Source organism: Calypte anna, chromosome 2 (assembly GCF_003957555.1).
Source record: "Calypte anna isolate BGI_N300 chromosome 2, bCalAnn1_v1.p, whole genome shotgun sequence".
NCBI classification, from domain to species: Eukaryota; Metazoa; Chordata; class Aves; order Apodiformes; family Trochilidae; genus Calypte; species Calypte anna.
The window spans coordinates 130,174,337-130,200,639 of record NC_044245.1 but is presented as its reverse complement, the minus strand read 5'-3'; the positions used below and the strand labels follow the sequence as shown (position 1 = coordinate 130,200,639).

The 26,303-nt window shown below is 39.4% G+C and overlaps 2 protein-coding genes across 6 annotated transcripts in view; both read right to left on the bottom strand.

Annotated features, from left to right (window-relative positions):
- The window catches only part of SPAG1 (sperm associated antigen 1), a 40,073-nt gene extending 21,357 nt beyond the window's left edge, over positions 1–18,716 (bottom strand). Inside the window, 11 exon segments of the mRNA XM_030445483.1 lie at positions 3–473; positions 5,966–6,128; positions 6,692–6,798; positions 7,427–7,557; positions 10,094–10,199; positions 10,691–10,809; positions 11,975–12,042; positions 15,910–16,035; positions 16,346–16,505; positions 17,069–17,210; positions 18,667–18,716. Of these exon segments, the coding sequence (XP_030301343.1) occupies positions 3–473; positions 5,966–6,128; positions 6,692–6,798; positions 7,427–7,557; positions 10,094–10,199; positions 10,691–10,809; positions 11,975–12,042; positions 15,910–16,035; positions 16,346–16,505; positions 17,069–17,208 (1,591 nt within the window). The 5' untranslated portion in view covers positions 17,209–17,210; positions 18,667–18,716.
- A 984-nt stretch (positions 18,717–19,700) lies between these two features.
- POLR2K (RNA polymerase II subunit K) lies at positions 19,701–22,884 on the bottom strand. Of its 5 annotated transcripts, none has more exons than XM_030445487.1 (4): positions 22,826–22,884; positions 21,469–21,532; positions 20,320–20,412; positions 19,701–19,863 (listed from the first exon to the last, which is right to left on the bottom strand). In XM_030445487.1, the coding sequence occupies exons 2-4, from the start codon at positions 21,527–21,529 to the stop codon at positions 19,841–19,843; spliced, it is 177 nt and encodes a 58-aa protein (XP_030301347.1). In that variant the 5' UTR covers positions 21,530–21,532; positions 22,826–22,884; the 3' UTR covers positions 19,701–19,840. The 5 variants fall into 5 exon arrangements, with proteins under 5 accessions (XP_030301347.1, XP_030301348.1, XP_030301349.1 ...); XM_030445488.1 differs by lacking the exon at positions 22,826–22,884 and adding an exon at positions 22,754–22,799; XM_030445489.1 differs by lacking the exon at positions 22,826–22,884 and adding an exon at positions 22,743–22,762.
- Positions 22,885–26,303: the final 3,419 nt, after the last annotated feature.

The following is a 26,303-nucleotide window of genomic DNA, read 5'->3' as shown; positions in this document are numbered from 1 at the left end:
GCACTCACCTCGACCGGTGACATACTCAATTGCTTCTGAGTATTTCAGCGCAGCTTCTCCAAACTGTCCATTCTTAAATAACTCGTTTCCTTCACTTCTGAGTTTTGCTGCAGTCGAAGGAAGTGAAGCAGAACCACAAGCACCACAACCAGCAGCGGCGGCGGCGGCAGCGGCGGCAGCATCACCCGGCTGAGCCCCTGCTCCCGGCGATCCGCGGATCCTCACTTCGGGGCTTTCACTCTTTCGGTCACTCCGTACGTAGCCGTTCACTTCATCCTCATGGTCTGACAAATGCTTTTGCTTTTGCTTCTCTGGCGTGCCTTTTTCTAATCGGCTCTCGGAGGATTCCTTCTGCTTTTGTGTCTCTCTGTCTTCCGTCTTACTGCCTCCTCCTTTGCTATGAAACTTTCTATGCGCGTTCCCCATCGCAGCCGCCGCGCTCGCCGCCTCTCCTCTCAGTGGCACGGCGGTGTCTGCAGGGAAGTTAATGACCTGAGTTGGAGCTTGCATCATCAGAAGAAACTATCGTCCTGGCCAAGGAGGGGTGTACCCGGTTACAAATCCTCCAGGCATCTTAACGTTACCAAGATTTTGCCTCAGACAACACTTCCAAGAACACAGAAAAATCCCTACTTACCTGTAACTTGAGATTCATTAGTGAGAACACAACACGGGAATCTCATTCCTCCTGCCTAAAAAAAACCCTGCTCTGCAGTGTCCCAATGGTACAGAGTTCACCTGGAACTTAACTCTTTAAATACGGGCTATTACAATACTGGGACTAAATCAAAATGCTCTCATGTTGAAATTCGAACACGCAGCTAACCCTTCAAAACTCTCCTCAAATACAACATAGAATAGGAGGGATAAAAATTATAAACATATTTCTCAAAAAGGTTTCTTTTAAACAATGTCGAAAAGTCTTTTTAGACACTTCTGGTAATTCTGTTTTCACAACTATTCTTAATTTGTAAAAAACCGCCAAAACATACATGAAAGGTATCAAATACAAACATATATAATTTTCTTATTCACCTGAGTTCCTAACAGATCACCACCACAGTATACAGACACAGATTTCAGCAGAAAGCCTGACTCTTGATACCACCTGTCACACAAAGGCAACTGTTTTCGTAAGATGTTAAGATGCTGGGCTTTCACCTTCCTTCAACCTGATGTGCTCATCTGTCCCACACAATTTTTTTATACCTTCATATATTGGAGTGGTACCTCCAACTGAATCAAATTAAACTTCTGAAGCTGGTTTGACATGGGTGAAATTCAGGTTGTCCCAAATTACGTAATTTTTTTTAAATGGACAAAATGTTACTGAAACCAAACTCAACACTATCTCATAAAACAATAGATTCTCTAGTGCCTCATAGAAAAAAGCTCCAACTGCATCCCTTCATAGCTATGGCATCTGATTTGAAATATCATGTTTCATACCAAGCTCATACTCTGCAGGTGAAAACAATGATAGGATAAAACTATTCTATCCACACAGACATTTTGGCAAAACCTAAAGCAAATTATTTATATTTGAAACTTCCATCCATCAATCCATCAAAATTGGCAATGCTAAATATGCTAAAAGAAGTTGAAGGCCTATTTGGTAAGGAGGATGAGGGTAAAAGGCTAGCTGGGCAGATGAGTGAAGACAGTAGTACTACAATAATAATTTCCTTAGGACAAATGCTAAAACATATACATTTTATGTCCACCAAAGCAGGGAATACTTCACATACCTTCTAATAAAAAAACAAAAAAAACAAAAAAAACAAAAAAACAAAACAAACAAACAAAAAAAAAAAACAAAAAAAAAAAAAAAACAAAAACAAAAACAAACCCCAACACCCCACATTTTAAATGTCACTGACAAACAGGTGACGGGACAAGGTTTTTGAAAAGAAACCACATCAAAACAGTCTTGAAAAACACCCCAGTTGCTAAAGACAAAAAAAAAAGGGAAGGCAGATAATGTATGATGTGAATGTCATAAATGTCATAAATGCAAACATCATTTCCTGAATATAGAAGAAAATTTCCTGAATATGAAGCGCACAGAACCAATCCTGAACTAAACAGGAAACATTTAAAGCATTCAAAGTCAACCTCAAAGTAAGAATGCTAATAATTAATTTGTTTAGCAGTCAGGTTATGGTAATTGCCTACATATTTCTGGACTGAGTAAACATGCACAAAATTATAGATATATTTCTCAAATCTAATTTTCATTGTCTTTCAGTGTTTATAACTTAATATTCCTGTCTTGGTCTGTACAGAAAAAAGCGTTCATTAAAGCAGTATTCTAGGTTTTTGCCTTAAAAAAAATAAAAATCACTGCTTATGAACTTCAAAATCAAAACAGAACACAAAACCAAAAAGTATTGATAGGATTTTAACCAGAATAACAGAATAACAGTAAATAAAAGCTAGGAACTTAAATAAAAGCCACTGGATACTCTAAAAGGAATATCTGAAGTATTTTTTTATAATTGATTATATTGTCTTTAATTCACAATTAATTTCCAGCTACACAAAGCTTTTATCCTGCCAAAGCAGGCACAAAATAGTGATGGCAGAATGAAAAGCAATGTATCTAAGCTTAGTTCACAATGAATTTGCCTATTATGAAGCCAGGAAACATTTTTAACTCTTATCTCCTCTAAATTAGCGACATATGAAGGCAACTGGAATGGTTCAAGTCTCTGCAGATTAATTTTTTATAATTTTAAATAGTTTCTCACTTTTGTGCCACACATGGTCAGCAAACATCTGCTTTGTACTTCTGTATTAAATGTAATTGTTTTAGCTGATTGAGATTGCACTTGGCTTGCTCAGAGCCAGAACAATCTAAGAACTCTGTTCTCTGCTTAGGAACAATCTTTTTTTGTAAAGAATTAAAAAATATTTACTGGTAAACATTTTTACTGACCAGTGTAATTGAGGGGTTTTCTCAACTTCAGGATATGCAACTCTAGAGTTAATTTTTGGTTCTTTTCTTTTAACATGATCTAAATTCTCATATTCATAGATCTGCAATAGAGCCTCAAAGTCACAGCAGGTTGGGCCCCATTGTGCTAGATGCTATATGTATTCATTATACATGAGAGCTCCTTCTTCAGAGTTTACAATTCTAAAAATTAAAAATAACAAACAAACAAGCATGCTGGACAGAGGATCAAACAATACAGAATAACTACAATGTTGGATAACAAAGTGACCAAGTGTCCTCATACAAGACCTTAACAGCAAGGCTCCTAACCCTAAGGAGAACAGAAGCAGCCAATTTATCCAAAGCTGCAATGGGAATGACACTTGTTTATACATAAGATTTGTGTAAGTGTGAATTCATCTGTGGCATGAAGATCAAGTAAGCAAGGATAGAGCGCAACCTGTAAGCATTATCCAACAGGTAACATCTCCATTCTCTCAGAGCCTGTGATAGAGGACAGCAGAAAGCAGTATCAGGAATGCAAAAAATACAACAGCAAGCACAACTGATTGCTTGAGTAAGAAAGAACTCTAATTGTCACTACCCAGGAAGTTTTCTTTCACAAGAAGTCAGAAACTCCAAAATGCAAATCTAAGACTTCACTCATTGTTCTCTGTAAAAAGCCATGAATGATTAATACATATAGTGAAGAATTACCTGAAACACCAAATAAACATTTCATTATTGCACACGGAATGATTCAAGAAAAAGTAAAAATGTAAAGAAAAAGAATACAGTTTTATCTGAAGATGTGCATTTCATAAAGCAAGTTTAGAAACCCTACAGTAGAAATTCCAAGAGGATTACCAACCGCTATTTGTTTAGCCAAGCTGCGGATCAGTCACTATGATAACAGCTCTGTTTACTTAAGGGCAGAAAGCCTATTCAGAGAAACATACATGGTCAAGATCAGTTGAGAACACAGAACATAATTCATCAGGGATGCAGAGAGCAATTTTGTGCCTATTCGGCATAGCGAAAAAAGGACAATCTAGTAAAAGAAAAGAAAGTCTCATGATAATGAACTGACACAAAGAGAAGATCTTCAATTTAAGAAATGTTCCAAATCATGGTACTTGTCATCAATGGTAAAGACCTTAATTTGGTGTTAACAGATAGAAGAGACCGGAAAAAATCACAGTTATGCTCTGTAGCTGACTGCTGTGGCATCCAGTAGAGTGAATACCACATAGGCAGTGAAACTTGAAGTCAGATAAAGGATTAACATAAAGAAAATAGTACTTGGTACTTTGTCAAGTACATGCATGGACTTTAGTTTTTACAGTGCCTGTATACCAGTTTTTACAGTCTCTAGGACATAAGCCATTTTTATTTCTATTTTAACAAAAGGCTTTTATTTGCTTTTGCTTTCAGATACATAGAAGATGAAGAAACACTACACTTTATTTACACTGCTTTGTTTAAAGCTGACAAATCAACTCTTCAAAGGTAAAGCAAAAAATATTTTCTTGGTTTTCTCTCAAACTCAAAATTAAAAGTTTAGTAGGAATGCATGTGGCTTACAAACTAGAGTCTTAATAAATGTGACTACATGACTAGAATACATGGATTACTGGACTCACTCTGACTACGTGACTACATGTATGGAGAAGATATATACTTAGTCTACTTATTGCTGCTAGGTTTACAGAACATAACAATTTATTCAACAACTGAAATGACTTTGTGTTTCTTTCCAGTTGTACTTTAAAACACAGAGTAATCTGCAGCTGTTTGCCTCCTAAATCTCAAAGATACTTATGTATATCGCATGGACACGTATGAGACTGACATCAGTGGACAATCTTCCCTGTGTTTAAAAGCTTAACCTTTCATTAACAGAATGGGAGTCTTCCTATGGAGCTAGAAGGCACTTAGTCAGATGAATGCTCTCAAGGAACCCAACCCCAAATTAACTCGTATTTAAGACTAGGGACATGATCCGTGCTTTCTTCCAGGGTTTTCATTGAGAAGACTTTGTGGGTGCCTGCTGATTTTAAAAAACGTATTTTCAATACATTCTTGTGCAAATAATACATTACTATGTAACACACATACACTCTAATATTCACAGTTAAGCTGGAAAACCCAAAGACTGATTTAATTTCAAGACAAAGAACCATGACCACACAAAAGCCACAGTGGTCATCCCTTGAAGAACCAACAGAAAGAAGAAAGGGTGGAAATCAACCCAGGGGTGTTATTCTGTTGCAGGCTGGAGCCCTTATAGGCAGGTGAATCTAAAAGCAACCTGCCAGTGCAAGGCTCAGTAACCTCTGCTTCCTCACTTCCTCAGAAAAGTCTGATCGTGCCACCAGTAGTTCAATCTCAGCAGTCTTGCATTTCATCATACATTAGTATAGGAATGGGAGTTATGCTTCAACTGTTTGTAAGCTACAGACAGTGCAAGAATTACATGTTGTTTACCTCTAACAGATAATTTCAGAGCACACAGAGCTCAGAGCTCTTACACTAAAAACAACTAAAGATTTATACCTTTCAAAACAAACAATAAAAAAAAAAAATCAAATTTTTACACACTTTGATCCAATTAGGAGAGGAAAACTGCTGAAGAAAAATGTGGTGGAAGAAAGGCAGGTGAGCCATGCAAGAGAAAGAATTGAAGAAAAAAATGTTTGCTAATACCTGAAGAAATTCACAACATGTCAAAAGGTCCACAATGAGTGGTAAGTATAAAATTATGCAGGAGACAGAGAAGTAGGTGATTTATAGCAACAGTTTCCATGTGTGTCCTTTATATCCTCTCTGGAAATAATTCCAAAGATAAAACTGGATTGTAAATTTCACACTCAGATCAACTGTAAGTAGTGAATGTTATTTTAGTTTTGAAACAGGTAAATTTCTTTCCAAACAAATATGGATGAATTGTGTGAATAAACATTGCAATATCAAAGGCAATTATTTTGTCATCAGGGTAAAATAAAATAAGAAATAACATGACATTACTTTTCTCTCCTCTGCTTCTTTCATGTTCTTCTCTGTTTTCCCCTCTTTCTTCATCACCTTCTGAATCCTCTATATCTTGAATCTGTATTCTTTTTCCTTTGCCTTCAGTCTCAGATTCAGGCTTTAAACCATTCAGTTTCTTTTCAATCTCTAACAGATTTTTCTGCAATACATAAAAAGAAGTAAGTGCAGAAGCGTTTTCTAGTAGGCTTATGAATTGTACTACATTATGTTAAATAATCCACATAAGATCCTGAAGATCTTCTGAGATAAACATTACCAATATAAAACCAGAGAAAACAAACATGACTTTTCCAAAAGTCAGTATCAAATCCAAGGTTACTACTCAATTTCAGTCTTTTAGAAATAAAATAAAAATAAAATAAAAGCTTGGCGTCTCTTCTGACTTTTCTCAGAAATTTTGTGTCAAACCTAAGCACCCCTATTCCAGTGGATCTTTTTGAGGTAAATACCAGAATACCTTTCATCAGCTAGGACACTAATACCAGTGTTCAGCAGTAAATTTTTGGGCACCAAAATTACGATGAGAGAGAGGACTTTTATGTCCACATGTTCTGACAATTAAGCAGCTAACAGAAGATGTGAACATATTCAAATACCTAAGTTCCACATTCAAACTCACATTCAAATCAAACAATATAAACTGCACTCACTTTACTACAACTGTACACAAACTTCTTCTAGCCATACTCAGCCCATCTTTACCTTAGCTATAGTGTTTTCTGGTTCAACACATAATACTTCTTTCAGGTCCTCTATAGCTGTCTGGTAATTCTGTAGCTGATTGTGTACAGAGGCCCGGCGTATCAGAGCTCAAAAGGAATAAAGTGTAATATTTATGTATTTAAAAGCATAAAGTGGCTAAAAATACACTACTTTTTCCAGACATATTAAGTGTAAAACATTTTTTTAATTCTGCATTTATTTCATAATGACTGCATTAGTAATAACTGTTCTCTTGCTCATTTTTAACAATGCAATTTCACATGACACCTTTCTGAGATATCAATCATGAATTCTGGAGCACCTTTTCATATTTTTCCAATATTTTCCCTGTTCTCATGGAAATACAGTTGGCTGAATTCAATTCCTTGCCTTCGGAAAGGATTAAATCAGCAACTCTCGTTGCTTTTGTATCACTTTTAAAGTAATTAATACTTTAGTGTGGGTGTTATGGAAACAAGGTGCTGCACAAACTCATACTCATAATGTAAAAACAAAGAGTTAGTCCCATGCTACTGCATAAGAATACCTATAAGAGATTAACAAGCTGTACTTCATAAAACTTCCCCAACCCCCAAAATGCTGTTTAAATTACTTTGGGGAGCTGTTTCCTTCTTTATATTTGGACTTGATTTAAAGCTCAGTTAAGTCAACTAATAGCATGAATGGATATGTATCATTTTATACATAGAAGGATAGGTTTATGTTCTGCTTTACCTTTTACATTGCCAGGTTCCATTTCTAGCACCTTCTCACAGTCCTGCAAAGCACTGTCCCAGTCCTGAAGTTTGATTTCTGCTTGAGCTTTATTATTATATGCAGCTGCTGTGGGCATTACTGAGATACTCCTGAAAAAGGGGAGTTTTGACCATGACAGTCTCATCATTAAAATACCTAACTGTACAAACACTTCAGTATTGGAAGCTGAAAGCAATATTAATACTGTTATTCTAACCACAACAGTGGTTAGAAATACCTTCCTGTGAGACCAGAGGCAACCATCCACCAACTAGGTTTACCATCCTTAGAAGTCTTTGCCTTGCCAGGTCAAAGACCTGAGATAATGCAGAGAAGATGCCATGACTCATTTGTCCCTTAAAATATTTATTCATGCTGCCATCCATGTAGACTCAAACGCAAGTGCCAAATGAAACCTTTGAGAGTTATCAAGAGTAACTGCAGAGCTCTGGAGACTGATGAAGAGCATGAGGTGGGCCACATATACTTCTTCATCTTGCTTATAGAAGGGAAGGACTCAGGTAGCACTGAACAAATCATTCAGGCCCATGTCTGGCTGCATGTTTGGTAGTGTAGGCAAGGCTTTAGCTCCTGTTTACAACAGGATCACCTCCAAGGAATAAGGGCAACTGGGACCCATATGACACACTGATGTCATCTTTGCGAAAACCCTTGGTAACTTAGCAAGAAGAACTCTGTGGTCACTGGGAAAAGGGGGCAGTAAGAAAATGCTGAGGGCAAGAGATTCTGGATATTCTGGATACTGGAAGGGATTCTCACACTTTCCTTGAGGAAAAAAAAGCATGACTGGAGGACAATCTCAAGTACTTGTGCACAAATGCACAAAGCATGGGAAACAAAAAAGAATAAAAGGTCCATGCTGCTCTGATCTTGGTGAGATAACAAGAGAGAGGTGGGGTAAACTGTATAGCTGGAGTGCTGCAATGGAGGCATGCAGGCTCTTGAAAAAGACTACGAAGGTAAATGAGGAGGAGATGCATTCTAGTCTAAGCAGAGATTACATGTGTAGGTTAGTCTTGGAACCAGCAGGGTTTGTCTTGGAACAGGCAAAAGACTGACAAGGAGAGCTGATGGTTAAGAAAAAGAGGTCAGACAGATCTGATGACATCATGGTTAGCACCTGCTTCAGACTGCCTGATGAAGAAAAGCAAGCAGATGAAGTTGTCTTCAGGCAATTAAAGGAAGCTTCACAATTACAGATAGGAACTGGTTCCTGTGGGGACCTGAACCACTCTGGTAATCTGTTGGAAAGGCAAAATGACAAAGCACAAAAACCAATCTGTGAAATTTCTGAAGACAACTTCTTGACACAATCAAAAACTTGCCAAGGGGGAATGTGCTGCTGGAATTGTTATTCATAATCAAGAAGTAGTTGGGAATGGAAAAGTTAACAATAGCATTGGCTACACAAACCATGAGGTGGTGAGAGTTTAGGATTCTGGGAGAAATGAGCAAGATTAATACTAGAATTATAGCCCTGGACTTCAGAAGGCAAGATCTTTGCCTGTTCAGGAATATGCTTGGCACTATTACAGGGAGGTTGTCCTGTTGGTCAAAGAATGCCAGAAGAAGTGTTGATCTTTAAGGACAGCTGTCTGAAAACACAAGAATGATCCTTTCCAATGTGCAGAAGTTAAGCAAGCATACAAGCCGGGATGAACAGAGAATTCCTGACTAAGCCAAAACATGAAAATTAAATACACAGCAGATGGCAGTGGTGGCAGGATACCCAGGAGGATTATAGAGACACTGGCTAAGTGCAGGTGATGGAATTAAGAAAGCAAAAGCTTAGCTGAAGTTAAAAAGAGAAAATGAGTGTGAGAAGGAGAAAGTGGTGTGGACTTTCTTTTTGTTTGTTTGTTTGTTTTAAAGGTATATCAGCCGCAAAATTAAGATTAAGAAAACTGTGGTCCCGCTGGTCAATGTGTCAGAAGACTAGGACAAAGGAAATTAAGAAGTTTCAGGTACTGAGTGGCTTTTTTGCCTCCTTCTTCCTTGGTAAGGTTTTCTCTCAGGTCTCCCAGGTCCCTGAGTCTAGAGGCAAATTCTGTAGGAGTGAAGCAGTACCTACAATATAGGAAGACAAAGCTAAGAAACATTTAAGCAAATAGGATTCACAGGAGTTCCAGATGGTCTGTACAAGAAACTGGCCAATGTCACTTCAAGGCTGCTCTGTATCATCTTTGACAAGTCATGGTGATTGGGAGATGCTCCTTATGACTGGTAAAGGCTAATTTTGAATATATCTGCAGGAACAGCAAGGTGGAGGACCTGGCAAACTATAGGCTGGACAGTCTAAGCTCTTTTCTCAGAAAGATTATGGAGCAAGTCATCCTGAACTCCTGTCCAGAGACATGAAGGATAAGAAGGTGATTGGCAGCAGCTAGCATAGATGACTAAAGGCAAATCATGCCAACACCAGCCTGGTAGCTTGCTTTGCTGAGTGGCTCAGTGGAGGAAGCAAGAACAGAGGATGTTGCTTACCTTGACTGTAGTAAAGCCTAAGTCTCAATGTAGTTCACTGCACACTAAATAAGGCAAGTAACCTGTAGGACTCTCACGTTCTTAAATTCTATTCACAAGGAGCAATCATTAAGATAAAAGAACACAGTAGTATTTACTCACCGAGTGTAATAAGTCACTGCTTCCACATAATCACCAATGGCAAAGGCTTCATTGCCCTTTTCTTTTTCACGAGTAGCAATAAAAATCTTCTCTTTGTTTGTCAAACCTGGGAAAAAAATTATACATAACAGCTAACAACTTGTGCAGATGCAATCAAACACTGTCCACTAAAATACTTTGAATGTCATAATCTGTATATTATTTTTTTAACAAACATGGATTACAAAAAGACAAATTTGTATTCTATTTTCTGTAGTAAACCCCTAAATTATTCTGATATGCATACAACTCAGAATGCAAGCAGCTGGCTAATCTTTACCATTGGTTTACAATAGCAGGAGTAGGGTCTACTTCTTTAACTCGCACTCTCAACATAAACACAAGATAAATATTTTTAAGGGATTACAAACACCAAGACTGGATTTTTTTGTTCAAAACCTCAGACTCAGCTGACCTCCTAACAACTTTAGGATCTCTAGGGGCTGAAAAATAGATAAAGGAACTTTTAATTCTGTAATATGCTTTCTTCAATTTTTACTCGCACACTATAACACAGTATTACAAGTAAAGAAAAATTATGTGTTTCTAAGACATTACCAGTTGTGTCTATTTCCTTTTTAATTATAGGTTGACTTGGCCTAGTAAATAATCTTGCTTTTGAATTATTTTCTTCATGGCCATCATCAATTTTAGAACACTCCTTTTCCACGTCAAACCTTAAATTAATAAAAATATCAAATTCAGTAATTCTGCACAGAAAGACTCTTCTGCTAATGAAAATGCACACTTTGTTTCTATTATAAACCAAAAAAAAAAAAGAGATTGAGGTAATGTTCAATTAATCCCCAAATAATTGCTTTAAATCATACAGAAGAAAGAGGGATAAGAGTAAATTGTTGCAGAAGTTACTTTGATAACCTATTTTGTTTGTCCACATTTGAACAGGAAGACCTCTGTTCAATTTCTGAAGCATACATTCATGAAAACAACTGATAGGCACAACTGTATGTAAGAACAGCATCTTAGGCAGATGGGGGCTTTGTAGGGGTCTTGAGGTAGAGTAAGACATTAAGAGTTTCATTATTCAGACTTCACAATCTCTAAATTTAGCTCCCCATCTAGTGCCCTGGAAACAAGTGCCTCTGCACTATCATATTCCAGATTTCTGGAGCCAGAGAGTAGCTGCTACCATGCAAAGCAGAGAAATGACTCTTTCCCTTCCATGTTCAAAAATTGTGGGCAAGCAATCTTTTGCATAACTTGGGAGGGTAATGCACCACCATTACATGATGCAGACAGTGTCTTTCTATCAGGGCTCCATCCACTCCAGGAACAGTCAGCAACAGTCTAAACCTCTGATTATGTGCAATTCAATATGAGCAAACGGCTGCATCTGTCTCAAGCTCATTTTCTGAGGTCAGTGGGGCTCAATGCAGGAATGGGGATTCATCAGTTTTGGTTTTACTTTAGAACCATGGCTTTAGATACATAGATCAAATTTATAAACCCATGTTAAATAAAATAGTGCTTTCAGAAATTATAAATGAAGCTAATTGTAATTCTCTGCATTTACATAACTCCATAGATTTTATCCCTTAGATGTTGAGAGGAAATCTGAAATAAAATCACTTTTTATTCATATATTCCTCTGCCTTGCTTCTTTCATGCAGCTTGTACAGAAGCATAGATTAACTTGTTCTCAGCTAATAGCACCACAATTCATCATTTGCATTTTAACAGAATATTTATTATAAAAAAATTAAGCTTCACTGAAGTAGCATAATTCTCTAAAATGCTGACCTTAATGCTATGTTTTTGGAAAACATTTTATTAAAGATATAAGATTTAATAAAAAACTTCAACAGGAAGGATTTAACCTACTTGTCCCACTCACTGTAATCCCGTGGTGTGTTCTTCTTATTTCTTTGTTTGCTTTGTAAATTTTCCTTCTGAAAAAGAAACAGCCAGTCTGTAATAGAATTTTTTATTAAAGTGGAAATTGACAGCTTTTTGTTTTCTTTCTGCAATCTATCTATTCACTAATCATAACTAATCTCAGCATAGCATTGAAAATATAATCTGTCTTGCTTTAAAGACAATATTTAAATATTTTGTGTTGAAATCCAAGGAGCTCTTCAGCCTTAACTTCCTCTTCATTGCCAAAGAGACACTGAATAAAACTTCCAGACAGGAGGCCGCTCTTCCAAAGCAGTGCATTATGCTGCCATCTTCCCAAACATCTTTTAACCACAGGAGGGGAGAATTCAGTATGGGGAAAATCCAGACTTGTGGTGAGGTGTTTTTCATTGACATTGAATCAGTAACCTTGCTTCAGGCTTGCCATTCCCAAGAGAATGCAATGCACAGATTTTGAGTGTCCCTGGAACCCTCACAACAAACTTACAAATTATTAACTTCAGAATGTCTGAACTTCTTTGACTATTTTACACTCCACTCAAGCTAACTCCCAAAGCAATTTACTCTGATTCTAGCTTTTAGACAAGCTCCATCGTTGAGCTTTGTCTTACCTACAATTTACCCTTTGGTCCTTCCTGCAACAAGCAGTCCTGGTAACAGATTTGACTGACTTGTACTGCAACCCATCTCCTACCCTAATCTCCTACACTATTTCCATACCTGGCACCTGTGGTATCTCTTCTACCTCTGTCATAAGACTGCATTTCTGATATGCCCCTCCCTGCTTCTTGACTTAATAGCAAGGTGTGGTTCCAAACAGGTATTCCACAGTGGAACAGCCAGTTCAGAATATTCTCATCTACTCTGTTCTGGACACTCAGCGCTCCTCTTGCTTTACAATTCATCATTCACTGAGTTAGCCCAGGGTAATTGCTTGTAGAGCTGCAGATTTACAATTATCTGGGTTCAAACAAACAATCTGATAGAGATTACAGTACAATCATATACTGTAGATTACAGATATCCCTAAATATATGTAACCAGTTCCACTGAACATGTGATTAACTGGACCAAAGAAACAAGCAGCAACTTCTTAAACTAGCTTTACCAGTGGTGACACTGTAACAAGGAAATACTTTTGCAGTTGGACGTGAAGACCTCAATTTACAATAATGCAAATTTGACCCTTCCTGTAAACACTTCTGACTATCTATTATCTTAGGTTACACAAACTTTCATAGTATATAACTTCAGAATTACTCTTAAAGCTTGCAGTCTTGCCAGGAGCTGGACAAAATGACAAATACATTTAGTGATCAGCACATGTCTGGAGGAGGTAACTCCTGAATATGGCTTCCTGAAACATGAGCGAGTGTTATGTATACACATGGCATATATTACAAACTTACTAATTTAATAAATATCAAATATTTTTTCAAAGGGGAAGTCCTTAAGTGAGCACAAGAACAATGAAACTCATAGAAGAAAACTCATAAGGCATTTAGAATGCCTAATTTACACTAATGCAACTTGAATTTAGAGAAAGAACTAGAGCTTGTCCTTTTAAAGAATAATGCAGAAGTATTGACACAAAAATGCATGATTTTTTAAATATTAGGCCTTTGAAATATTCTTGGGACCACTGCAGATCCAGAAGTGTCTGGAATTTCTAAATCAGTAATATTTCAGCATCTCATCCAGGAGGCTTCAATGGAAAATGTACATTTGCATCCTGTGTAACTAAAAACATAAAACCAAAAAACATAAATCCCTGCCAGAATTCACAGTGCATGGATCCCACAGGGTCTGAAGACCATGAACAATTTCTGATCAATGCACTGACTGCCTTCAGTTTGCAGAATTTGGCCTTGGCTCCTCTCTAGGCTCTGTGTGATAGCCTAAGGCATTACTATTCTGTGCCTGATAGACAGTATTCTTTTTCATTTCAGAGTATATAAAATAATAGCAAGATTATATAGATAAATATATTTTAGATTTATAACATAAAGCTTGGCATATATGTTGCATGGTCTGGATTGTAGCATGAAAAAGTATCTGAGGACAGAAATCTTTAGGGAGTAGTACTACGAAAGAAACTGTTCAGCAAAAAGAACCAAAGTCTGCTGAAATCCCATCAATACACTGTTTTGGAAGTGGATAACTTTAAACCTATGATTTAGTTCTGTCTTGTAAAAACTGAGGCAGTAAAAATAATAATTAAGAAATGTGGACAGCTAAGAACAGAAAAACTCATCAAGCTGTATCTCCAGTCCTCTTTTACTCTACAGTATCCATGTTATATTAAAGAGAGAAACACCCCATAAGGTTCACTATTTTTCCATTAATATTTGGAAATTCCTCTCCATGACTTTACACCAATAAAAAAAAAAGGCATAGAGTTGTTAACTGTTAGTAGTGAATTGAAACTGTGCCAACATCTAGTATCAGCAAGAAAACCTGGTTACAGATATAAGATGATTCCATTTACCATACTTGTATCCATTGGTGCAATTAGTATTTCCAGAATTGGCTTCATTGATGATACTCAACCTTTAATGCATCAGATCAGATTAACAGTTTCCAATCAAATAACAACATAAAATCATGGAAGGATTTGTGGATTTCTTTCTAGCAGAGAAATTTAATCATGCCAGCTTTTTACTTTATACCACATTACAAAATAATGTGAAGCCAGTGTAAAAAATAGTCCTAACTAATTATCAAAATGGTTAAAAAGTATAAGATTACCAGTAAGAAAGAAATAAAAGCTGATTATGAATATTAATAGATTTTTTTTTTTTGATATTTCATATTAAAAGGTATAAATTTAGTGCATGCTTTGGCAATTATTTCTTTTTATTCAGTAGTGGTATAACTGCTCTGCTACATAAAAAGATTAAATCCTAAACCTCAGTTTCAGGCCCCCCTTTTCCAGGATATATTACAATTACTTGAGAGGCTGTCTGCAAGGATAAAAGGGAATGGAAATCATTTACCACAGATAAGGCATAAAGATCTCTCTAAGTTTCCTGGGTAATAATGCTAACAAAAAAAACCACCTTATATGGAGAACACTTGGAGAACAAAAGTGTTTAAAATTTGACCTGAAGACTGTTGCATGCTTTAAAGTCGCAGAAAAAAAACTGAATAAATATTTTGTCTTTGAGTGGAGCACATATGCTCTTCAGCAAAACTATATCCACTTAATTTAATGCTTATATTCTTATCTGGGTTCACTGTGTTCATATTTTATTTACCGTTTTCTGTTCTAAGAAACATTTATATAGGACATAAGCCAAAAGTAAAGCTACAGTGGTATTCTTCATCTCAGCAAAACAGGATAGAAAGAGGAACATACATGGAAAAATGTGTAAGAGGATAGATTAATGAAAAAAACAGCCAACACAACCCCAAATAAAACAAAAGCACGTCTTGGACCCAGTACTAACCACTTATAAAACATTACACTGGAATTCAGATCATCCCTGCATACCACATAATGGAGATTGCCTAGTTATTCCCAAATGTCTTGGTCTGATGTCTAAGCTCCTGCTGACAATAAATACTAGTTTCTGACAACATAGGAACACAAATCAGGCATTTACTGATACATAACTATTTTGTTATACCATAAATTTTGTCAAATTAACAAGGAATATCACATTACTTGAAAGGATCTTCTCGTAACAGTAACTTCCCAACTTCCAAAAAGTAAAATCCTTCAGTAAATTTGTTAGAAGTGTCCCAAAATTCCAAAGAAAATAGTGGAACCTGAATTGAAGCCATCTATTATAACATCTGACAATTCAAAAGATTTCAAATTCAAAGAAATCTCATCCCACACCTCCTTTTCTTTTATAAAGACAGATAACTAACATACATTAGAAAATTGCAGATACCTGATTAGAAGGAAGGCAGCTGCTGGAACAACGAATAGGAGGCAAGTTATTTTGTTTTTCATACAGTGTGTCTGTTCTCAACAACTGTGATTTCTTATTATCTTCATTCATCTCTGTCAGCCAGCTCTGAAAAAAAACAAATAAATATCTGCAAAGGAAAGCAGATGAACTTCATAGTTTGTAATGACACTAACAAATCTTAATGGGGAAAAGCATAAGACAAAAAGGTAATTGTGCTTTTTTGGAATAAAAAATAATTATAAAAAAACCCTGTAGAGATAAAATGGACATTAAAGATTCAGGGACATTAATTAAAGAAAATATGAAAAAAACACACATTTGTTCAAGTAATTACATTCTATTCAGGCACAAGAGGAGGACTGATACATCAGAGCAATTATATTACAGACCATTATAGACTAAAGTTATACCATACCATTAGTTCACCATTAATTGTTTCCCATTCTTCAGCTGTGAAGTCAGCAGCTGTAGCTGCAGGCTTATCTTTTCTCAGAGCTCTGCTCCTTGGATCTAAATGCTCAATACGCTTTTCACAAAACAAGGTAAGTTCAGGATACCATCCCTCTTCACCAGACCTTTAAAATGCAAAGATATAAAACTTACAAAAGAGAAATAAACTGTATCACATCCTCCATACTGCTCTACATGTGTAGTGTCTGTGTAGGCACCACAGTGACTGCAGCTGACTATCTTCCTACTACAACTAGGCTCTACTATCACCTAATAAAATTTTGATCACAAAATTCCAGTGAGTTAACCTTCAACCACATTCCAAAGGACATGGACAGTTCAAAATTATCACAGTGCTCACTAAAAAAAAGTATGTGTAATTTTCAGCAAGAGCTCAACAGGTACAGCATCTAAAATTACCCCAGTCAGGTATGATGGCTTCACTACGGAACTAAATGGATTTCAGAAAAACCTGGCATTAAGTTAATCAGACCTGGATGGTTAAAACAGGACTTGGATTTCTAGTGTCTCCATTTAGACACTTCTAACAAAATTACTTTAAATTGTTACTTTTATTTTTGAAATAGAAAGCCACAAAGAGGCTCAAGACCAATAGAGTATTTAGGTATGGGTTCCTTTGGATTTTACAGAATAGGAAAATAATTAGTAATGAAAATATAATGTTTACCTTAATATGGTGAGAATCTTTTCCAGGTACTTAACATCTGTGCATTTTTCAATGAACCTGTAGTCCAGATGACTAATGGGTATTTGATATGTCTTAGTGGTTCCTTGGTCCAGCAAAAATGGTACTGACTCATCACCCATAACTAATGATTAAAAAGAAAAAAAATTAAGTGAATCTGTAAGCACTTAATATGTATTTTGAATGGTATTTTAGGGAATAGAAGTGCTCGTGATCCAAAGCACTACTCTGTTATGCAAGCAGACCTGTTGCCACAAAAGGATAATTTCAAATGTGAAGATCTGATCACACAAACTCTTCTTGACAGTTTACTGATAGAAGCATGGTTATAGGTGAGATAGGTTTTGGAAAAAATATGTACAACCCTATGGCTTCTGCAAGGCAGAAGAAGTCTGAAAGACTGATTCAAGAAAAATTGCCAGTTTTTGCCTACCACATTATCTATTTTTCTTTAAACACAACAAGTGGTGGGAATGATGATCCTCTACTTTTTTCAGAGAGATGTTAACCAGCTCAGTATGTCTAACAGAACCACAGCCTTTGCCTTCTCTGTAGCCAAAATGATTCCGATTGTTTGTCTTTCCTCATAAACTGCATCTTCTGGATTATATTACTGTACTAATGTGAGTAATTTCCAAAAAGTCTTGAACTGATGAAGTGAGGTGTTCAAACTGGACAGTTCCTGTCTCCTGATACCTTTTATCTTTTTATCTTTTTTTCTATATTGATTCCAAGATCTGTGGAGCAGAAGTTCTCCTTTTTCAGTTACTTTTAACAAGTATAAGGGCAGCTAGCAAGCATGTGGTAACAACTATGTACGGATATGAACCCAATTAAAAATAATTAAAATTATTAAAATAACTGGTTTATAATATCTAGCCTAATTACACATATAAATTTGAAGTTGCACAAAAATATTTACAATACGGTGTCACTTAAGTAATAGCTACTTGGTGTTAGGTGTTGCATAAAGACAGAATTTTGTCCCAACAACTTAAGTTTCACTACATGAAAAGAAACAACACGGATGGAGAGAGGCAAATACAGGAAATAATTAGGCCGGAGTAAACCACAAAAGAGGCACTCATCGCAAAGCTGCAACATTTTCTCCCGTTTCGCTATTTCCATAGATGTTGGGAACAGGGAGTTCCCTCACCGAGTGCCCAGAGCAGCTCTGGGGCGGTGCGGTGGGAACGAGCCGGCGGCTGCATGGGGCACACAGCACCGCCACGGCCCAAGGCACTCTGGGCAGCTCCCCAGCGCCGTCCCCTGCTTCCCGGCCACTGACAGTGTAACTTTCACCCCTAGGAGTAGGGAATTTACCTCCAAATCCCACATCAAACGCTTCCCTCCCGCCACGGCCGGATCGCGGGCAGCGCAGCCAGCCCGTGCCTAGCAACTGTTGCTATGTACAACATGGCGGCCGCAGCGCGCAGGGAGGCGCCCAAGCGGGAAGCGGGGGCGAAGTGGCGGGCGCGGGGCTGCGCTCCCTCGACAGTGACCCCCTTGCGAGGCTGCCACAAAGCTCCACCGAGCTCCAGCGGCGGCACTGGCGTCGTGTGGCGGCCTCCGACACCCACCTGCTCCCCTGCGCCGCGCTCGCTGCTTCACCCCCGGCACCCGGCCCGGCCCGGCCCGGCCGCCGCCTCAGCCGCTAGGGACGCACGCGCCGGGCCCGCTGCCGCGCACGCGCTGCTGGTCTGGGGAAGCGCGGGGCGAAGCGACGGGACCGGGGCTGAGGAGCTGAGGGGATGGGACCGCGACCCCTGCCAGCGCCAGGCACCCCCGCACCATACCCCACTGTGACCCCTCAGCCCTGCGAGACTCCCCACACGAACGAAAAACCGAACGACCCACGGTAGTTCATCTGAGGGACCTTACTGCGGCCGGTACGAGTTAAACGCGTCAGCTCGGCATTGCTAGCACCACCAAAATTGAGATTTAGAAGCATTTAAGGAGGCTAAATTAGCACCAGAAACAATCCAGCGGTATTTTGTGGTACACTTCAGTGATAAGGGTATTTTAGCATTATTATTCAACCCATATTCCAAAAAGACAGATGCATAAAGATTTGGGTCATCAATAAAAACAACCACTTTGACCTTTTTAGTACAGACCCCTGAAAATTCGTCTGAAAAGCAAAACACGTTGCTATTTTAGGTTTTGGAACACCACCCAAATTTTCTATGGCACAGTCTTAATTCTTTCCTTCAGTACAACCAAGTCAAGGAGCACTTTGGGAACACTGTTTTACACACTGCTGCTTAACATCTGTCTCCCTCTCCTTTACCGAGATGTTTTCGCACACCTCCTCCACAGCTGGGTGCCTGAATTGGGTCCTATGAAGTAATCTGGTATTTGCCCTCTCGAAATCCAGATCTGGTTCTGACCTAGTCTTGGGGAGCCTTCCATTTTCAAAAAAAATTTATTCAAAGCACAGTTATGCAGTTCAAAGGAGTCAAAAGAACATTGAACAAAGTTAAAATGCCTATCAAGTCTAGATGAGAGTAATGAAAAAAAAAAATACAATACTCCTGAATTGCTAACACCTATTTTGGCAAGAATTTAAATGACAGCTTTAGAAATCTATTTCTGGAAGACAGTACAGACAAAATTTAGTAACACAGGAAACTTTAATATTTCAATATCTTAAAACACAGATAAGAGTGTGCATTTGCACAGCAATGGATTTACAGAGCAAAGTTATCAGCGAGATTAAACTGCAGCATAAAGTTGCTGTATCTTCAGCAGAAGTCATCGGGCATCAAAAACAACCACTAGAATAGTGCAGTTAAAGGAAAAAAAAGTGTTGTAATTGAAAAAAGGATCAGGGAGAAAAGAAAATAGGGAGAGAAAAAAAAATTGCAGGGGAGAGACACTGAATCTGAAGTCCTAACTACATAAAAGCATTTCAAAACTCATCTTTAATTCACATTTTCCTTTCCTTGAAATGCTGAATACCATCACAAACTCACAGTACATTACCCAGCAAACTATCTCTGCTTATTATATTTTGCATATAAAATGGAAAAAAGAGAGAAAGTGTCAGGAAAGATGACAAGATCACAAATCACACTGAAAAGATTTCCCGATAGTACTCTTCTCCACCGTATTATTTTTTGGCTTTGAAGAATTCTTACATAATTATTCAAATCAGCCATTTGGTTTCCTTTTTATACCTTATCTCTATCCAGAGCTTCCCAAATTCATTCAAGTGCCCATGTAAAGGATACATCTTTTTGTCCTTTTCTTGTACATTATTCTGTAGCCACATTCTCTGCATCTGATAGGATCTCTTGCCTTTATTTCATTTTCTGTATGACATTCTGATGTGATGAAAGAGAAAGGGAGTGGGTAAACAAAACCAGCATTGTTAAAGCACAGATAACTTTCAAAAGCCATAATAGTCAAATTCCCATTTGTGGCAAACAAACCACAATACAAAATAATTGTAGTGAATTTGTATCAAGAGCTGAATGATATCAAGATACTGTGAGAAAAGAAAAAAAAAATCTCACTAATATTAAGATCAAAGCTGATTTTGCTATTAATCACAAAATTATTACTGCACAGAATACATTCCAGTCTGGATACACCAAGACTATCTACTAATAAAAACTTCAGCTTAGCCTCCCCCAGAGGCCCATGTTTATTTTCTTAAATGACAAAATATTCCAGAGAGGTCCAAAATATTCCAGCAGGTCCAAGGAAGTGATTCTACCCCTGTCCTCAGCTCTGGTGTGGCCACAGCTTGAGTCCTGTGTCCAGTTCTGGGCCCCTCAGTTCAGGAAGGATATCGAGGTCCTGGAGCGGGTCCAAAGGAGGGCAGCCAGGCTGGTGAAGGGACTCGAGCACAGTCCCTATGAGGAGAGGCTGAGGGAGCTGGGGCTGTTCAGCCTGGAGAAGAGGAGGCTCAGGGGAGACCTCATCGCTCTCTACAACTCCCTGAAAGGAGGGTGTAGCCAGGTGGGGGTTGGGCTCTTTTGCCAGACGACTTTCAACAAGACAAGAGGGCATGGTCTTAAGTTGTGCCAGGGGAAGTTTAGGTTGGATATTAGAAAGAATTTCTTTACGGAGAGAGTGATCAAGCATTGGAATGGGCTGCCCAGGGAAGTGGTGGATTCTCCATCCCTGGAGCTATTTAAAAAGAGACTGGATGTGGCACTCAGTGCCATGGTCTAGCAACCGCAACGGTGGTAAAAGGGTTGCACTTGATGATCTCTGAGGTCCCTTCAGTGTGTAAAGCTTTAAATAACATCAGGATCCACAGTGCAACTATTTGTATTTATGCACTCTGCATTATAATGATTATTAAAATTAATAAACCACCAAATCTTCCATAACAAGTGGAAAAAAAAAAACCACTGATGTCTTTTCTTTACCTCCGCAAATGTAAATCATTGGCTGCTGCTTTGGTGGCTGAACATCCTTCTGTGAATCCATGTTCTAAATAAAAAACATACAACATGCCAATCAGTTGGGGTTTTTTTGGTTTGGTTTGGTTTTTTTCAAGACATACCAAATCATTCCAGTATCTCAATCTGGAGCTAGGAAAGAATTAAAAACTTCCTTAATAGTAAATACAAGTGAATTCCATCAGTCTTTGATACACAGGACACTGGATGTTTCAGGTTGGAAATGACTTGAATAAGTCATCTAGTTTGACTTCTCAAAAGAAGAGTAACATCAGGGTTTTCAGAGCTTTACTAATCTGGTATTGAAAACCTCCAAACACAGAGATGGGATCATATCAAATTACTCATAACAACAGTGCCATCATAAACAAGATAAACCTTATTAAATTCCTCTCCTCCTCCCCCCCCCCAATAAAACACTAGCTAATCTAATTTACCTTTTCATTCATCTAAGGGTTTAGAAAACCCAGGAAGAGACTATAGGTAGAACAAAAAACACCACAAAACAAACAAAAACCACAACACCAAAACCCGGACAAACAACAATCAAAACAAGGGGCCACCTTGTTAAAACCCCCATTTTCCATTTGAGAGAACCGGGGACAATTCATTAACCTCTACAGTTTTCAAGTAAGGTTTTGATACCCCATAGCCATAGCGGTGGCTTAATCTACACGTGTTATAGTCTTTTTGTGTCAGTACATACGGTAAGATGTAAGCAGTCACCCGTTAGCACTTGAAAACAGCAGCAGCTTCTAAAGCAGAGCTGAACTAGGGAAGCCCGCAGCTGCTGCTAAACAACTTGAGCTACTGGTGGTCGTGCAACAAAATAATACTGCTGCCAAGGACAGCAGTGAACTATAGCTACATGTTTTGCAGGGAGATGCCAAGGTGCAGCCAGCCTTCCCCTGCCCCGCAGCTATAGGCGCCGCCAAGCTGACAGATGCACTTACATGCACAGGGCAGGAACCGCAACCCTACCGCTAAGGCGTGAGGAGCCGATCCCGCTACCGTGACCGAAAGAACGCCACACGCACCCATCAGAAAGGCAAACCCACCCTTTCGCGTCTCTCAGAGCTCACAAAGGAGGGAGCCCGGCGGCCAGCTCCCCACCACATCCCCCCAGCTCCTCAGCCACAGTCCCCCCAGTTCCGCACCGAGGCCTCCCCCACCGCCCCGCAGGGCTTTTACGCGGAAGAGAAGTCCACGAAGACTGGGCCGGGCTTTTCCCTACTCGCTACTCGCCACTGCCCTCCCCGCCGCGAACAGGACCACCGAGCTCCCACGGGAGAATCCCCAAAAGCCCACTCTCCACCCCAAGCACCTCCGCCAGCTTCGCAGTCTTCTCGGCGCCGGCTGATGACGACACAGCGGGCGCCGCTGGAGGCGGGCCCTGTTCCGAGGCCCGCCCGGCGCCGCGGGCTTCGGTGGGAGCCGTTACGCTGCCAGCTGCGTGAGGGGGGCTGCGGCGCTGGGAAAGTAACGGAGCTACGGCTGGGAACCACCCTGAGGGGGGATAAATAAATACATAAATAAATAAATAAACACATAAATAAATAACAGGCGAGGGTCTCGGGTGGTGTTTGTTTAATGTGTGAGATTCCATAGGAACCGCAGCGCCAGCTCCCTGAGGAGAAAGCGGGCAGATGCGCGGTTGGATAAAATCAGAAGCAAGGCGCTCGGTATTTGTTGTGTCTGTACCCGACCCACTGCAGGTGCTCGGAAAGAAAACGCACCCTGTGACGGGTCTGCTCGCCTGGAGGGGAGGGCTGTGCCTCCAAGGTCCTGTTTTCAGAAACGATCTACCTGAGGTCCGTGGACAAAAACGACGTCTTGGTGTTTTGGTCGTGTGGGCTGTACCGTAGGTACCAACCTCAAACCATCCCGACACCTGAGACACGCCGTGTTTTAAGAGCAAGGTTGTATGATGACACCAGTTCTAGTGTTCGGGTCCATTGTGTACAGAACCGAAACAGAACCAGACGGTTCTCAGTCGCTGTCTCGACCTCACCTGCGGCAGAAATCCTGAAACATCGTGTAGAATTAGCTATGTTTGCTTTATTCCTGGAAAAAATATTTAACAAACACTGTGTTTTGTGAATATGCCGTTGAAGCAAAAGTCTTCTCTGTTTCTGGATACCGAATAAAAATTATTTCCTTAAGGAGCTGATATGTCATATCAGTCATAATTTATTATGTTCTCCTAGAAGCAAATCATCTTCATAACCTATAGCTAATCTAAAACAAATAGGAGGAATAAGAAATCGCGGCTGTTTTCCTCATTTCGCATATAAGTTAAACGTACTGAAAATGCAGTTATAATTTTAGGCAGCTCACCTACAGCTCCTCACTGCTGTGTATGAATAAAGCTAAATATAACTTTCTGAGTGCCAGAAGAAAGCATACGCAAGAAAAATAGTGTATGAAAGGCAAAGCTGTTAATCTCGGTTCTGATCTCCCGGTGCCGTTACCGGTCCCCTCTGTGCAGGGGTGAGTGTGTCCCGGGAGTGGAAAGGGGACTGGGGGGAAGCTCGGACCCTGCTAAATAAACAGTAATAAAAAATTTTTTTAAAATGGTATTGTTTCACCAGACTCGTTTCGTATTTTAAAATCCGTTTTTCAAACTGAATTTTAGAAGGACTTGCTAATAATGCCGCCATGAAAAAGTTTAACTGACGGTTTATTTTATGAAAACAAGGTCTCTACTATTACAAGATAAATAATCTAATTACTTGATCATTGGCGTGCTTTAACTGTTTCCTTGGAAAAATAGGAAGTTTTACCAGATCTCAAAGCTTCGGACACTCTATCCATTTGTGATTAAGCCCTCCTTCTTTAAGAAGAGCGATTTTACAGTGAAACCCCATTCTGATGGGCTGACGAACACCAGCCGTGTAAATGTTTCTTGGATTTAGAGTAGGAGAAGTTGTGACTATGTGGGAGATCTCCTCTGTCCTGTAAGGTGAGACAGCTCTTGGGGAACTGTTAGGAAAACGTGAGGAATGGCTGGCAGGGCTAGGTGCGAGGGGTACTTTTTCGGTGGGAAGGAAATTCAGTGGAGCTTGAGAGTATGGCAGACCGATTTACCGAGTGTTATTTGTTTAGAAACAAAGTTATCGGGTTTGGGTTGCGGTTTTGATTGGTTGGTTTAGTTTATTTGTGTTGATTTTGTGCGTATGTGTGTGTGTTTGTTTGGGGTGAGCTGATTTGTTGGGGTTTTTTTCTGTTGGTTAGTTGGTTTTGGTTTGTTTGTTTGTTTGGTTTTTTTTTTTTTTTATATTGTTGTTTTTTTTAATCACACTCCTTGTTTGTGTGATTCTTATGTGTATTGCATGAAATGCCACAACTACAACTTGTTATGTTTCTAGGTTAGATTTGATACAAATCTCATAAGTTCACCCGGGTTTGAGTGACATAACTTCTAGCTGCTGCTTCCTGCTTTAAGGAGCTGACAAGCTGCAGTTTCACAGAAAACTTTATTTTATAAGTAAATACAATTATTTGGAAAACATTTTATTTCGATTCATGTCAAATAAATGCTACTGCAGAAAGCACTTTCTGAAAACTTGTATAACATTTCTGAAAGAGTCTGATGCTTTCTCCTTCCAAAAAAAAAGAAGGGGAAAATACCCCAAGAGCCTTTCTTGGGTTCTATTGTATATTTAATTTTTTTCTCGTAATAAACCAATATTTTAAACCTAAAAATGTCATTTTTGCCCGTCTCTGTGTAGGTAACTGTTAATCCGGAGTGTCCTCAGGCCCCTCTCAGCCTGGCCAGCACCCCTGCCCCATCCCTCCCACTCACCGACTTGGCTTTTCCAGGCTGCAGGAGCGGAGGGTGCCAAAGAGGAAAGCTGCAGGCTTGCTAAACCTCACATAAAGGAATGACTTTACTTAATTTCGGGGTTTCTCTGAAAAGCTTCTGCTTTGCTTCTTTGGATGTAGGTGCTGCTTTTTGAACCGCACACCATTATCTCCTGCAGACCTGACATTGTGCTAGTGGAGGGAGAAAGCTGGAAGTGTAAACGGAGAAAGAAACAAGAAAATTAGAGTTAATACGGAGTAAATGTTATATTAGTGAGGTGAACGAGAGTAACAGCCAGCGTAAGGAAAGTACAACGCTGATTTATGTTGTCTTTCTTCTGCCGCCGTGTGACAAGAGACTGCACCTCGCCCGGGGCGGCTGCTGTGACGCGTGGCTGTTCCCCCCGCCGGCAACCTCCTATGCATGGTTGGAGCCCCTGTAGCCCACGTTAGCAGCACCGAGCTCAGTAGAAACTGACACCCAAGTATTCGGCTGCATTTTGAATGTGTATGAGAATGTGTATTTTTTGTTTGGTTGGGTTTTTTAATTTTATTTTAATATGCAGATTAAAGCACACGACTCCACGGGGCATCTCTCACCCGAGTGACTGTTGGTTCAATGGAGATGACAGTTGACAAACGCTCTGTGATTGTTTCATTCCTGGGCCAGCGGGTACAAATGTACTAATTAACTCCCATTAATCGGCACCCCGACAACTCAATCTTAAAGGCTGTGGTGCAGATAAGGTTCCTCACGTGTGAAAGCCTGGGGCTGACGGCAATGAACCAGCGCCTCTGAAGCCGCCCCTCAGCCCTAGTACCCCGTGGCAGAGAGGGCTCTCAATGAGGCGGGAAAGTCGCACCTCATCAGGCACTGGGGAGAAGCACGAGAGGGGGGAAGAACGGCGCAGGGGCACTTTTAATGGTGGGCTGGGTGCGGCGGAAGCTATAGGCAGGAGTATAAGTGTTCCTGAGGAGGGGGCTCTCCCGCTTGGTGG